Consider the following 14,522-nt stretch of genomic DNA (forward strand, 5'->3'; position numbering starts at 1 on the left):
CGACTCTGGCGGCGGTTCCAAATTTCATTAGAAAAATAAATATAAAACACGCCATTCTTACTAAATTTAAATACACTTTATTTATTCTACATAGTTTGTCAAAGACGACAAACCCATACATATATACCCTCCGAATACCGTTCCAACGAACTCATTGTAATTAATGGAATCTTCGTCACAATAATAATCAAGATAGAGAAAGCATCAATGACTATAACAGTTTTGGCTTATCCACATATTGTTTACCATGATGGATAATTGTCGCGAATGTACCTGCCACCATGGCACCCCAGAAAAGCATGTACAGGAGAACATCTGTGGTGTAGCTGGATGGCAGTATGATGTGAGCAATGAGCATTGAAGATGCTAGCAGCAGAACCAAAGGGAATGTAGCGTAACGCCAATTCCTTTCAAACTCCAATGGACATTTTACAGTCATGCATTCACCGTCTTGAATGATGTATCTTCCCAGGAATAAGTCAATGGCATCCTGAAGCATTCAAATAATAATTCGGGTCAATATTAAAAATGATTTCTAAATTAAATTGGATATGGTTTCAACGCTTCCTCGCTAATAAAGTTTTTACCGCAAAAACAATAGTTATGGAAAAATCAATAGAACTCAAGGGCCCGAGAGAAGTTCAAGGGTGCTCGAGCTGACGTAAACTCACTCTTATTTTTTATTACTACAGAAAACGAATGTATATCCTTCAAAAAGTGGTCTGAAAGTGGAACTGTCCCATCCAAGTTTATTACTTCAGTCATTAAATAGCCTCCGCAATAATGGGCTCTACCAAGTCATTTCAAAAGCTTAATCTGCTCTTAAAAAGGCTTTTTGATTTTTCCCTGGAGAGCTATTTGTTCTCTCGTAATTTTCCTGTAATTATCAAGAGTTGGTAGTTACCTGACGATATCCATCAGCAAAATTGTTCTTATAGTATCTAGTCATGGAGTTGATGCCATCCCTCAGTGCTCCAATCTTCGTCCTCTTCCCAGTCCTGGTAAAATCAGTTTTAAGTGCTCCAGTACCTGAATACTGAGTGCTAATGACATCAGCGTTGTCTGCCCAGACGTGTTTAAACAATTGTTCCAAGCTGGGATGGTCCTCCAGCCTCCTCAGGATCCCCATCCTCCCCAGGGCATCAACCAACGCCCTCTTAGCCAACATACTTTGCACAACGTTTGTTCTGTCGAGACAGTCAACGCAATTTGTTCTGAATACACCGTCCTGGACCGAGAGCAAAGCTCCATCCCTGGACAGCAGGAAATACCCCATCTGCTCCTGATCATGTGCTAATCTGTCCATCAGGATGTTGAGTCGGTCCCACCTCATGTGCCTGCACTCAGCATGAAAGTCAAAAGCCTCGTACCTCACATTTTGATTGGCTATTCTCGCCACAATGTCCCTGAATGCTTTCTCCAAAACATCCTCAGCTCCACGATGGTCTATCAGATTAACGAGGATTTGCTTTCCATAGTGAAATATTTGGGTATCGAAGTGTCTCGAAGCAGCAACCTGGTGATTTTCGTGCGAGCTCAACTGGGGCTTTGGTTTGTACTTTAGATTAGGCGCCTGCTGCCAGAACAGAGGAATTGAACCTCGGATTTGGACGAAGGAACTTCGATCTCCATTCACTTCAATTATTTGCTCTGTTTCTACGTAGTTAGAGACGTTACCGTTGGTATCTATTCCTCGGGAGAAGAGCCGAGTACCTGCTCGGTGAACACTACGACGGGAAATTATTCCCCAGTTAAAAGAGATACCATTTACTACAACGGTGTTTAGGGATATGAATCCATGAATTATTGGCAAACAGAATTTCGAGTGCTCCGAGCGGGATGATAAGTCCTCTAGGAGGTAAGCGTTCCAGATGAAGCGAGAGTCTGCTCGTTCATGCAGCGGCATCTGAGACATTGGAACGAATACAATATTCCACAGGTCCCTGTTTATAAATTTCTACAAAATTTTATGACGCAGGTAATTAATGAATTAGTACCTGAAGAAATTCCGGTGGCGTATTGTGCAGCCTCTGCATTGAGTGGCTGAGATCATACGTGTAACTGAAGTAGAAATACGGTGTGTTTAACACCGTCTTGATCATCTCTACGTACGTTGTATTATTCTGGATTTGTTTTTCACTCAAATGCAAATCTGATCGGGAATAGGGTATAACTTCGGTTGTGATCGCTTTGAAGACCTGCTGGCCGGCGATAGTCCCAATTTGTTCAGCATCAGTGATGACTATGAAGTATCTACAGGCTAGCAGGCGAATTGTTCCAACTACACCCCATATCTTACGTCTGCTCGCTGTTTGAGGAATTTGACTCGCTGTCCCAACTGTTTTCGATGCACAAAAAAAAACGTACAATTATTATGTCAGTTGGTTTCGATAAATGATTCGCCTTTTTTGCAATCGATAATACAATCATTTCAGATTTACCTTGAGTAAAGATATGTTGATTCAATCTGTCAACGATCAGTAACACTTTTGTACCAACTGCTTCGACGTAAAATTTTTCGTTTGTTGTATACCTAAATGCGATGAATATTACAAATGAATGAATTATATGTTTTGAGAAAAGAACATGAACCAAGCGGTGATTCATTTGGCATGGAATACCTCATGTTAAAAATTGACATTTTGTTACTTACAGATACAAATCATCGTACACATCCGTATTCCCAGCCATTGTGGAATGTTGATTTTAATTGACCAGAAAATCAATCGAGAAATTAAAAATGTCACCTATATTGCATTAATTAATAACGTCTAAAATTGATCCCTACGATTAACATTTAAAAACGCAATACCACTAGGTTAAAATTGACCCTAAGACACGTGAATAAATAAATGATTCCCGGGATGTTGTACAACTTCGTCGTAATATTTTTTAATCACTTGTTATCACTATTTTTGATGACCACATTGATACAAAAAAAGATAATTTGTCATGCCGACCGTCCTCATCAACAAAACGTGCTTGTCTGGAAGAAGCACTCTTCCAACTGATGGGAAAATAGCACATTTTTTTTTGTTACACCTGGCATTCGGGCTGGTTTTCAATGCGATGACAAGTGGAGGTGACAATTTTGATGTAACGATGAAGGTGACAATTTCAATGCAACGATGCAAAATGGAAAATTAAATAGGATAATTGGAAGGTACATCATTGTTCTAACGTGAATCAGAAGAATTTAGTTAGGGAATTAAAAAAAAGGAAAAATCAATTCTCGAGGTTAGAGTGCAGTTACATGAAAAGTGGGCATACGCCACCAGGTGGCAGCAACAGCAAGGCACTTGCTGGAATAAAACAAAAACAAGTGACGTACCTGCAGTACCGGTGTTTATTATCGAGTTTTTATTAATGAAATCATGAACGAATGGATATACAAAATTAGCCTGTGGCTGCTGGTGAGTACAGCGGCCTGTACATTGTCTCCGCCAACGGACAAACACAGACGCGACAAAGCTAAAGTAGAGAGTAAGGTATTGTTTCATTGATTGATTTCTAACAGATGGTTGTTTGTCGTCATAAAATGACATTGACATTCATCACAGATATTGGTCATACTATAAAATAATTGCTTTTTTTGGACATTAGAAAGGCCCGGTGGATCAGAATGTCTTTGATCGAGGTCTTGTGGTCCAAGAGCCGAAACCCATAGACATTTTACGTGAGTCTGGACTTTATTGCAAAGATACTAAGTTGAGACAATTCAACGGGGAAGTGCTGGGATACATAACACCGGTAAATATCGTTACAGACATTAAAACATGATTGTTAGTACGTAGAAATTTTTTCATAGTTTTTACTGAAATTTTGGAAGGTGGGGAATTTTCACTTCTTGCAAGAATATTTTTCCAAATGGTTTTCATCGTCTTGCAAACAAAGGTTATTATTTAGTTTACAATATTCTTTAGAGAATACTCGCTGGCTATTTTTGGGGAAGTAGGTTTTTGTTTAATTTAAGAAGCTTGCAGCTTAAAAATTCTCAAAAACAAAAAATCTTGTAGTGGAATGCAGAGGGTTCAGAATTATCCAAAACATTTCATGGAAAGTTAACATCAGTCTCACCAGTCTGGCTAAGTCTACCGCGAGGGAATGTAAAAAAATTCCAAGTGGCCACTCACGATGTTCAGAAAAAATGGCTGAAAGAAATGAGAGCCTTTAATGATGGAAATCACACTGTAAGAATTTTACCAAGGGTTTTATTCGAAGAGTGGACCCCCGAGGAAATATCAGCACTCACTAACGACAATCAGAGGAAAACGCAGCTGGTGTCTGTACTTTCCGAAACTGCTAAAACATTCCAATTTCAAGGATACGTATTAGAGATTTGGAATCAGTTCGTGTTCACAGGGGTTAAAACCAAAGTTGTAGTTAATTTGATAAAGTCCTTGGGCAAGAGACTCCAGAGTAAAAATTTGGAAGTGATTTTGGCCATTCCACCAGCACGAGGTCCTGAAGGTCAAATATTTTCTCAAGCGTACTTCGAGGAAGTAGCGCCTCATGTTGACTACTTTTCGTTGATGACATACGATTTTTCCAATGTTCAACGTCCCGGACCCAATGCCCCTCTAGAATGGGTCAGAGAATGTGTAGAAAAATTAGTCCCCGATGATGACGATCCCAGAAGATCGCAGATTCTCATGGGATTGAATTTCTATGGAAACAATTATACGCCAGAAGGGGGAGGACCTATTCTTGGTTCCCAGTACCTGAAAATTCTCGAATCCTATAAGGGAAAAATTCAATGGGATGACAGGAGTAAAGAGCATTTCTTCGAAGCAAAATCTCCAGGAAGTGGATTTATTTTCTTCCCAACTTTGTACTCTCTACAGCAGCGAATTGATCTCGCTAGGGAGCTCGGAACAGGCTTATCAATCTGGGAGTTGGGTCAGGGCCTAAATTATTTCTACGATCTTTTATAAGTGCGTTCTTACTTCAACCCCAGCAGATGAAAGTAATAAGTGACAAATAGGGGATAGATTGTATTGATAAAACAGATGTAAACTACTTCTAAACACGAGTCTTATAAACTTATATATTAAAACGAAATATACAATTAGTCTTACAATGGAAAAAGTCATTTACATGGCAGGTGCTGATGACATGTGGTCAAAGTCAGTGAATTGTCCATAACATGTATTTTGCCTTGTGTTCTCATAATCTAAATTCTTAATTATATTATTATTTTCGTTCTTGTTGAGCATCATCATTGTTTGAGGGCCTTTCAAAAGATTGTACATCAGAGCCCATGAAACTTTCGCAGGAAGCCAACTACAATAAAACAAAAACGTGAGGATGAAAATTAATGGAATTAATCTGAGGGGATAGTCACACGTTTCATAGGGATGATGTTCAAGAACTCACCTCTTGAGAGGTAGAAAGTATCTAATGCTGGCTGGCAATGTCACGTTTATTTGATCGGTCAATATCCCTTGCACGACCTCTTCAGCAACATACTCAGGTTCGAGTTGTGGCATCAATCTTGGATAAATAAAAAATAAATGAGAAAACATTTCTACACTGAAGACAATATTTTTTTTCCAAAAATGTGAGTTTATCTATATCAAGAAACTGGCTGATTAAAATGTTTCAGAAAAAAATATATTGTGTTCCCAGCGTAAGGTTCTCAGAATCAAAATTACCTGGGTTCAACTCCGGGGAACATTCCGGTGTTAATAAAGTACGGACATACGAGGGTCGTTTGAATTCCATCGTATCCATGCATCTATTTATCCATAAAATAATTATAAAATTTAGTAATAACGTAATCAGCAGCGATTGAACCGCTGCCTGATAGTCTTGAGTGGCATTATTATTTCGCACATGTTTCGTAGATATTTTTCAAAGACAAAAAAATCGAAATAGAAAATTTCTACAAAAGATGTGGGAAGTCAGACATTTATTTTGGCTAAGATTACTTTTAGTTCTGTAAACAAACTCTCGTGGTATCCAATGGCCGCAAATTTCGTGGCTGAATAGTCTGTGCAGTTGTAAGTTCCCATGAGTCCAGCGACACTAGCAATGGTGACAATGTGCCCCTGATTCTCTTTCATCATTTCCTCCAGGAAAGCTTTGTTAATCTATTAGAAAAATGAATTCCCGCGATTTAATTCCCTCCTTTACGCTTGTCCCATTGTTATTTAAAATTAATTTTCGTACCCAGTAATGTGCGAGAATATTAACTTTGAAAGTTTTCTCTATTTCGTCATCGGGAATGTTCATGAAAGTTTTCCCACAGACATATCCCGCATTATTGACCACAATTGTCACCTAAAGAATAGAATTTTCATCTGTCATTGAATTATAGACAAACTGTAATTTATGGAAATTTCTGTTTACGTTTCCAACTTCAATTTTCACGGTCTTTGCGACTCGATAAATTTGTTTTCTGTCGGTGATGTCACAAGTGTATCCTGTACATTTCCCACCAAATGCTTTTATCTCCTCAACAACTTCTTGAATACCTGAAAGCAAATTGTCTTAAGAACTACAAACACTTTGATTTTTTTATTAAGAAGAATGTTTCTCCTTAACACATTTCCATGCAACATAAATCTGTCGTCAACTGAATAAGATCGGACCATCGATTGCGAACTAAGCGATAATAAATTTCCTCCAGCTTTTGCAACAATTGAATATCTCCCGTGCATTGATACGAGTCCAAATGAAAGAGAAAATACACAGAACAAATAATAAACTTTGACCAAAGCTATTGAAAAACAAATTTTTTTTTCGTTGCATCATTGACGTTGAGGATATCTCCATGGGTCATGATGGAGTTCATTCATGCGTATCCCCGTAAGTACACATTAAATAACCGCAATTAGATACTCACCTCGGTCATTAATGTCCCATATAATAACGTGTGCACCATGTTGCGCTAGTTTGATGGAAATAAGTCTGCCAATTCCCCCAGCTCCACCAGTCACCAGGGCCACTTCTCCTTTTATAATTTTCCTCTGATACCGTCGCGGTATCAGAGTTCGTAGGAATGCTTCGATTATGTAAATTATCGAGAGTATCATAAACACCACCAGGTCGGATATTACATTTACCACCTCTTTGAAATCCATCCTTTGCAACGAATATTTTTATTACAGTAGTAGTGTTACAGAATTACTGCAATCAAACATCAAATGTTAACTCATTAATTCGCTGCTCCTCCACTTCAGCCCGGAGTTTACAGCCAGAGAAAGAATCGGGGAAATAATTTTCGCGCAATAATTATTCGACTAGTGAGAGAAAGGATTATAATAATAATGCGATTTTCCGAGAAAGCGAGTATCATAATTTGTTCTTGCCATCGCGGTGCGAACTCTAAGCTGAGGTAAAGCTTGAATAAATGAGCGAATCCCGTACTTTCTTGCGACGCACTCTACTGCAGAGGATGGGAAAATACATAGTTGTTGGGGAATGACGGAAATGACTAATCCGTGAACTTTCGAACTGGTCCATGCATGGGACGACCGTGAAACTGTGCCTTCCAGACGATCGGACTGATTCCCCGGTCAGCGCTCTCTCTCTCTCTCTATCAGTGCAAAGTAAATACCGGGGAAAACAGTAATCACTCGTGCACGAGTGGTGATACTCAGGTGAATAGGACTTGACGGTTTTGTGGGTTTAATGAGCCATTGACAAGATTTTTTTTGCAATGAATGGCAGTCACTAAGAACACTTTGGTCAGTTAATTCAACAAGCAAGAGTCAACAGCTTTTATTTTGTTTAGTGAAATTCGTTTTTGCGAAATCCAACGTCGAGGAAAAGGAGAAACTATTGCATTGGAACTGTCTTTTATCGCTAAAAAATGCTGGATAAGTTTTGTTAACTTAATTGTGCTTTTTTAATGGATGTAAAGAACATAATTGGAAAATAGAGCGCACCTTCACATTATCGCATCGTAAACACATCGTAAAATCGAAAAATGTTGATTTATTTCACTTTTAATTCGACACTAACAATATATTTGCATTAATCGATTCGCGCACGGTAAATGATGGAATGACAGTTATAGGGAGAATGTTAACTTTGATGTACCTTTAGGAAACGCGAAAAAAGTCGTTCCTCTTATTCAGCGCAGTTCTATACTGTTCGAGCTCTGACTATCGACTGTGCCTTCACCAACTCGTGGAGTTGTTTGTCGACGACCCCGCGAAATCCCACATAGTATCGGCTACTGTTGTCACCAGGTAAAACCTCTGGCCTCTTTGTTCAATTAGCTATAGCTCACCGAGAGAAAATGGGAAATATTCAATAATCGGCCTCTTCGAACCCAATTTTCGGGGCATGATATCGTGAAGAAGTCGTTTTCTATTCATCTCGGCACATTTCAAGTTTGGATTTCTTCACTTTAGGGTATTGCGAGATCAATTCAAATCGATTTCAAAGTTTTCGAAATTTTCAACTTTCAAAATTAAATTATGTGATTTAATAAGCAATATTTCCAGCGTTAAAGAATAAAAATCGAATTATTCAGATTCTAACGCTGAGTTGTCAGTGAAATGGAGAAACCCTTGAGAGCTTTCTCGGAAGTAGAAACATTGAATTATGGACTTTTTTTTTTATAATTAATTTCAAAGTCCTGATGACATCCCAGTTCAGTTGAAGTAAATGAAAAATTGAAAGAAAATTGTACTCGTTTAATGTTGTGGGCCGGCTTTAAGCCGCCGGCATCTGAAATTTCTTATTTCGAAATTAGCCATCATTAGATCAAGTAGACGTCTCTCTCTTGATTCTGAAACCAATAATCATGAGTGATGTCGTGTGATTATCGTTATCGTATGGGAATGGCCACAGTGCCTTATCGCTGCAGGATGTGGAGACCGCCATTTGCGTTATCTAATAGAAAAATGTGTTGAAAAAGTCATAAGAAGTGTCTATGAAAATTACTTTTTTTTTAAATAATAAAATCGCCAGGTGTCTTGCGATTTCTCCGGGCATTAAGTGAAGCTAATCAAGTTGCTAATTTGTAAAAGTTTTCGAAAGTCAGACGGTTTGAAGGGTTTAAAGGGTTTTATTGACTCTTCGAATTCTCATTCTACGAAGAGCGGTTAATAAGAGTGAAAGTGCAATAACACGGATTAAACGGTATCGTTTTGAACCTTCTATCTGTCTTGACAATAAAAAGGTATTCATTCTGACCCTTTTCATTAACTTTAAGTCAACAGTTGGTGAGAAGCACCTGAGTCATTCGGGCTTTTAAGGCGTTGTCTGCATCACGAAATTTATAACTGGAAAATTACCCAGTGGACAATATCTCACACTACGAGCAATATATCGTGAGCCAAGAAATTATATATTTTTCTGAACGATGAGGGCAACTGGTGCATATCAAGAAAACGAGTTCTCAAGTGAATTAAGTGGTTTTTGCATTTAAATATTTTAGAATTGAGGCTAGAAAAATATTAAATGAATCAATTCCGTTTTAGTTATCATGAGAAAGTACTTTCATAACATCAAGATCTCCATCGTTAGGACCGCTACAGCATTTCTGTCTTCAAATTTTTCCTCTCATTTTTCATGGGAGTTACTTCACTGTGTAGGAATGTTAACAAACAATTCGTGCATGACGGTGCACTAATATGTCAAATCATGTTAATGGGCTGTTGATTTTTCAGCATACCGAACAATCCAATGATTGCTGTGTTTCGTCATGCCCTTAAATGGCAATATAAAAATTTTATGTTCAAGAGTGCAGAGATGTTTGTAACATTCAGAGAAAAAAATTCTAAATGAACTTGTAGTGAGCTCTAGGTGTAGTTTCCTCTGTGCCAGTGTGCAAAACCATGATTTAGCTGTCGACAAAGAGACATGAACTCTCTGGAAAACACCGTTCGGGGCATTAAGTTGACTATTATGGATATTCCCGTATTACCAGGTGAAAGGATGCTCCATGCAGCTGAAAGTCGGCCAGCCATCATAGAGAATGGAACGGACCTGTCTTTCTGCGACTCCATGTAGTTCGGATAGATTTTTGCGTGTATTTTGGATTTACTGTGAGTGGAGGTGGAAAGGCGCCTCGATATTCCACATCAATTCATAAAATACGATCAATATAATGCCCAAAAATATCGTCGCATTGATGTGTACGTTACCATGGAAAGGTCAGTCGCCCTTTCGTTTGGATACGACGATTTCTATTGACGAGGAAAGAACACTTGAAATTCCACTGTCCAAAAAATGTTTGGTTTAGCTCAGAAATATCTCCCTCGATATCGACAGGGGGCCTTACGAGCTCCTTATAACTAAGAATTTTGCATACCTCCAGGGACGACGATGGAATTATTTCTATTGATATTACTATCAGGTAGACCAAACGATCCTACGTGACTTAGCGTGCATTATTTAGCCCACAAAGAATTGCGCAATTTTCGTGTGATGTGATTCTTCTTGATTCTAGTTACGTAATCAGTATATCCCATTTGTTAAAAAAAAATGACTCATTTACAATAGTATTTTCCGGTAAATACTCGCGATTCCGATCAGATAGAGTGATCGAGAACACCCGCGAGGGGCCGGCGAACTTGAACTTGTACTTAACGGTTCGGTGATAATCTCTTTGGGGGAAAAAGAATATTTGTTTTTCTCAAACCGTTAGTTTTTTGCACAGTAGTAGCCAAAAGGTGGGATTTATTTCGCTACATTCGCACCCACGTGGGCCTAGTTTCTTTCGAAAATTTCCGAGTGTAATCGGGTCATAGGAAAGTTTCACGACCTGGGAGTAGGTTCGTGCAATGTCAGTGTATCCTTGAGAGGATGAATTGAGTTCTGCATATATCATTAGAACGAATGCAATGCAAAATGGCAACTCCATGGAAAAAAACATTAAAAAATAAATCCATGTCCTAGTCACATATTTTTACATATATGTTTCACATATTGTAGATATTTTTCTGTGGGGGAAACTATGACGATTTGTATAATTTATCATACGGGGGATCGATCTTGAATTATCGGAAATTGATATTTATATATGGATCGCATGTTCAAAGGCCTTATTGACAAAAATTATGAATAAAAATCCATGTATCGAACTTGTTGAAATAAATATTTTCAAATATCATGAGAGGCTACGCGACGAGGAATAACTTTAACCTACAGCTGCAAAAGTAGAACCCAGCTTTAGGAGGTACCAGTAATTGACTTGTACTACTTGTTGCGGGCAATAGCGAATTCCGCGATGTTAGTTAAGTATCACGTGGCGCTGACGCCCGCAAATATTCAGATTTTATTTAAATTATATAGAATAAATAAAGTTGAACACAACAGGATTATTCCTGCAGAAATTTAAATTTTTTATTATCAATAGTCTACAAAATCTATCAGGATCGTGGCTTGAAGTCTCCACACGTTGGAAACCCCTTTGGCACTGGGGGAAGGTCAGAATTATTTCCCACGTGAAAAACTAATTCCATTCCGACTAATAAATGAGACATAAAATGACAGTGATGAAGCCAGTATCCTAGAACATGCAAAGATAGGGAAATACAATTTTTGAAAATTTTCCCGAAGATAAAATCAAATAAATCAATCATTTAGACATTGAAACTTTCTTTGAAATCTTCAAAATCTCACCAGGATTATCAGCTATGAATCGAATAATAGTGTATCCTCCTGCTGACACAGCCAGAGTATCTTTAACAATTGGTTTCATTCGAAAATCTTGATACACTTGCCGATGGAGCTCCAGAGCATAATATTTATTAGTCTCCGTGATATTGACATCTTTCAAGTGGCCCTGGGCCATTACGTGGTGGCCAAAGCCATGGAGATGAAAGGGGTGAGACAATCCATTTGGGCCTTAATGAAAAAAAAGCAAATCCTAGTTTCTGCATCAGCGCGTCAGAAAAAAATGGATTAATATTTTTCAATAAAAAACTTACTAGTGTCGGTCATAATAATTTCAACGACTGTATTGAGCGGTAGATGAATAATATGTGAACAGAAACATGGCTTTCCTGGGAGGCACTTGTCAGGTAGTGAACACTTATTGCATAACATCTCGGATGGGATATCAGTAATTTGAGTCAAGTAAGGCGATCCGGAAAATACATTCGAGATATTCCCAATCATAGCAACTGAGCCATTACCGCCAAAGGGAACTGGAAAAGGTGGAAGGGACGGTTACGATTTCTTCCGGAATTCATATCAATCAAATTCGTCTCCTATTTTTAGAAAAGGGGGTCTTACCTAGGAACTGTGTGTAGGTATTTGGTTTGAAGAGCTCCTCATCGGAGAATAAATGGAAATTATATGACAGAAGGATACTGATGTCTGCCTTGGGCGCTAGGATTTTCTCATCAATTGGATCTGCTGTTTCAAGATCCACTACGCAGACGAAACCGGGATTTGTATCATTGCATATGCGATTTACGTCATTAAACACCTACAATTAAGGTGAGGGAGAGTTAATGTGGAAGACCTGCAACAACTCTTTGTCTACAATGAGTTATAAATGTCTCACGATTCCTAATGGCAGTCCTGGATTGTACTTGGGTTTTTCTAATGATGGACTATCTAATTCCGAACCGACGTATCGCAATATGGCAACCTGGGTGATTTTTTCGGAAGCACAAGAATGTACCAGCCGAGCTTGGATCCAATAGGTACCAATTGTTTGATTGGTATGGAGAACGAAGTCATAACGTTCCGCTGTGGACAGTTTCGGTTAATGATAATTATGATAAGTGATGAACAAATGGTCGTTTGATCGATTCCCCATAATCACCAGAATACGATGTAATAGTAGTAACTGTCTTCGGTTTGACTTCTTCCCCATCGGTACCGATGAGCGTTAAGTTATGGTTCTGAATGGTGAACTGAATAGGACAAGTCCAGCTGGAACTGTTGATCAGTCGGAATCGAATACGACGATTGGGCCTGACATTGATAACAGCCAGACTCGCATTAGTGTAATTACCCGTTGAAGGGTCCTAAAATTTTGTTCGAAAGATTATCTCTAGCTATCAATGGTGCCATTGGGTAAACTTACCAGCCACTGCCCTTTACCATTGATGAGAATGTTCTGGGGTATTTGACCAACATTTCGCGTACTGGTACCGGGCCAGTGATCAATGGCTGATTCATGGAACCAATCATTAATGAAAATTACATTGTCAAAGTTGTCATCGTCGAAATGTTCGCTATTCGGATCCTCAAATTTCGGTTGTCGTATGATAACAGCACCTTCGAGACCATCGGGCTTGTGCAGACCTGTATGGGCATGATAAAAATGGGTCCCAGCATTTTGGGCACGCCATCTGTATCGAAAAGTGGTTCCGTGTATTATGGGACATTGGGTAACGAAAGGAACACCATCGTAGTATTGATAATCCTTTTGATAAACGCCATGCCAATGGATAGTGATAGATGTGCCAATGGCTCTGTTGCTTACATCAATGATAGCGAGATCACCCACACACAGTTGGATCGATGGTCCTGGATACATTCGATTAATTACCATGATACCAGCCATATCAACCCCATCACCAACCACACACTGACAGTTTGTACTCAGTGATGTGTTGGTCGTGGGGCGGCATAAAGTGCATGCCCTGCAATTTACCGTCCAATGATGACTTCCCGATTTTTTTGTTGATAATTATGACTTATAATTAATAATGAATGATAATTACCCGCCCAGGGTTCTGTAAAGCTCGACTGTAAAATGATAATAACAAGTCTTCGGCCAAGCTCCTTTTCGACATGTTCGCGCGCATTCTTCAGGTGTTGATAACTTTCCCAGCCCTTTGTAGGGAACTCCGTATTCCAGAGGAAGATGTGGGTTTTCTTCTTTGATGTTAGTGATATTGTCAACATTCGGATTCGCTTCAGTAACTTCCATGGTTTTTTTTATTGATGAACCTCTCGAATACCACTCTATGGTAGGATTTTTATGAGCTGAGCAAAAACATCAAAATGCGCACGAATTACGGTTTGCATTTGGGACGAGAAATTTGAAAAATCCTCGTTGTGAGCCGAATTAATTTTTATTTTGTCAGTGCTCACCATGACTTCCACCACAATTGACATCCTCACTATGCAAAATCATGAAAGTTAGGAAAAGCAATAAGCCTGTGGACGATTCCATTCTGAACTCCATCCAAAATTTCTGGATTTTACCGCAAAGGCCTTCAATTAATGTTGAATAATTCACAATTGTGGTCTCACATGATATCACAATTCAAGTGATGCAGTTGTCAGGATGTGTTAATGAATACCATAGGACTGTTAGTGCTTCGATAAAATGGTAGTTCAAAATAATTTGAGAATTAGAGTTATGACTCCTTGGGAATTCCCTAAAAGACTGGAGGAATGACGTGCCAATATGAATTTATAGGGGTTTCCATCGGTTATCAGATCTACTTTTAATTGATGAGTCTTTAATCCTGGAAGATAATCAATCATGGTTCATACAGTCATTCACCCACGCCGCAAAGTCTTACTACTTATCAATCTTGGATCGCCGAGAAGAGCAAACAATTAGCTTTTTCCCAAAGTACAATAAGCACTTC

The 14,522-nt window shown here is 38.7% G+C and overlaps 4 protein-coding genes across 5 annotated transcripts; 1 reads left to right on the plus strand and 3 right to left on the minus strand.

Annotated features, from left to right (window-relative positions):
• Positions 1–54: 54 nt before the first annotated feature.
• Positions 55–3,025, minus strand: Sac1 (Sac1 phosphatase). Its single transcript, XM_064119017.1, has 5 exons — positions 2,654–3,025; positions 2,442–2,533; positions 1,998–2,338; positions 905–1,906; positions 55–490 (listed from the first exon to the last, which is right to left on the minus strand). Exons 1-5 carry the CDS (start codon positions 2,689–2,691, stop codon positions 212–214), a joined length of 1,752 nt encoding a protein of 583 aa, XP_063975087.1. The 5' UTR covers positions 2,692–3,025; the 3' UTR covers positions 55–211.
• Positions 3,026–3,278: 253 nt separating this feature from the next.
• LOC135161445 (chitinase domain-containing protein 1) lies at positions 3,279–5,088 on the plus strand. Its single transcript, XM_064119022.1, has 3 exons — positions 3,279–3,488; positions 3,604–3,750; positions 4,017–5,088. The coding sequence occupies exons 1-3, from the start codon at positions 3,375–3,377 to the stop codon at positions 4,932–4,934; spliced, it is 1,179 nt and encodes a 392-aa protein (XP_063975092.1). The 5' UTR covers positions 3,279–3,374; the 3' UTR covers positions 4,935–5,088.
• Positions 5,034–8,136, minus strand: LOC135161446 (short-chain dehydrogenase/reductase family 16C member 6). 2 transcript variants are annotated; one of them, XM_064119023.1, is made up of 8 exons: positions 8,047–8,136; positions 6,848–7,131; positions 6,352–6,476; positions 6,172–6,282; positions 5,931–6,092; positions 5,655–5,737; positions 5,377–5,493; positions 5,034–5,283 (listed from the first exon to the last, which is right to left on the minus strand). In XM_064119023.1, exons 2-8 carry the CDS (start codon positions 7,083–7,085, stop codon positions 5,094–5,096), a joined length of 1,026 nt encoding a protein of 341 aa, XP_063975093.1. In that variant the 5' UTR covers positions 7,086–7,131; positions 8,047–8,136; the 3' UTR covers positions 5,034–5,093. The 2 variants fall into 2 exon arrangements, with proteins under 2 accessions (XP_063975093.1, XP_063975094.1); XM_064119024.1 differs by lacking the exon at positions 8,047–8,136 and adding an exon at positions 7,893–8,040.
• Positions 8,137–11,279: 3,143 nt separating this feature from the next.
• LOC135161862 (uncharacterized) lies at positions 11,280–14,323 on the minus strand. Its single transcript, XM_064119832.1, has 9 exons — positions 14,017–14,323; positions 13,644–13,908; positions 13,001–13,562; positions 12,737–12,941; positions 12,473–12,660; positions 12,199–12,394; positions 11,892–12,110; positions 11,584–11,808; positions 11,280–11,470 (listed from the first exon to the last, which is right to left on the minus strand). The coding sequence occupies exons 1-9, from the start codon at positions 14,108–14,110 to the stop codon at positions 11,331–11,333; spliced, it is 2,094 nt and encodes a 697-aa protein (XP_063975902.1). The 5' UTR covers positions 14,111–14,323; the 3' UTR covers positions 11,280–11,330.
• Between the last annotated feature and the right edge of the window lie 199 nt (positions 14,324–14,522).

Source organism: Diachasmimorpha longicaudata, chromosome 4 (assembly GCF_034640455.1).
Source record: "Diachasmimorpha longicaudata isolate KC_UGA_2023 chromosome 4, iyDiaLong2, whole genome shotgun sequence".
NCBI lineage: Eukaryota > Metazoa > Arthropoda > Insecta > Hymenoptera > Braconidae > Diachasmimorpha > Diachasmimorpha longicaudata.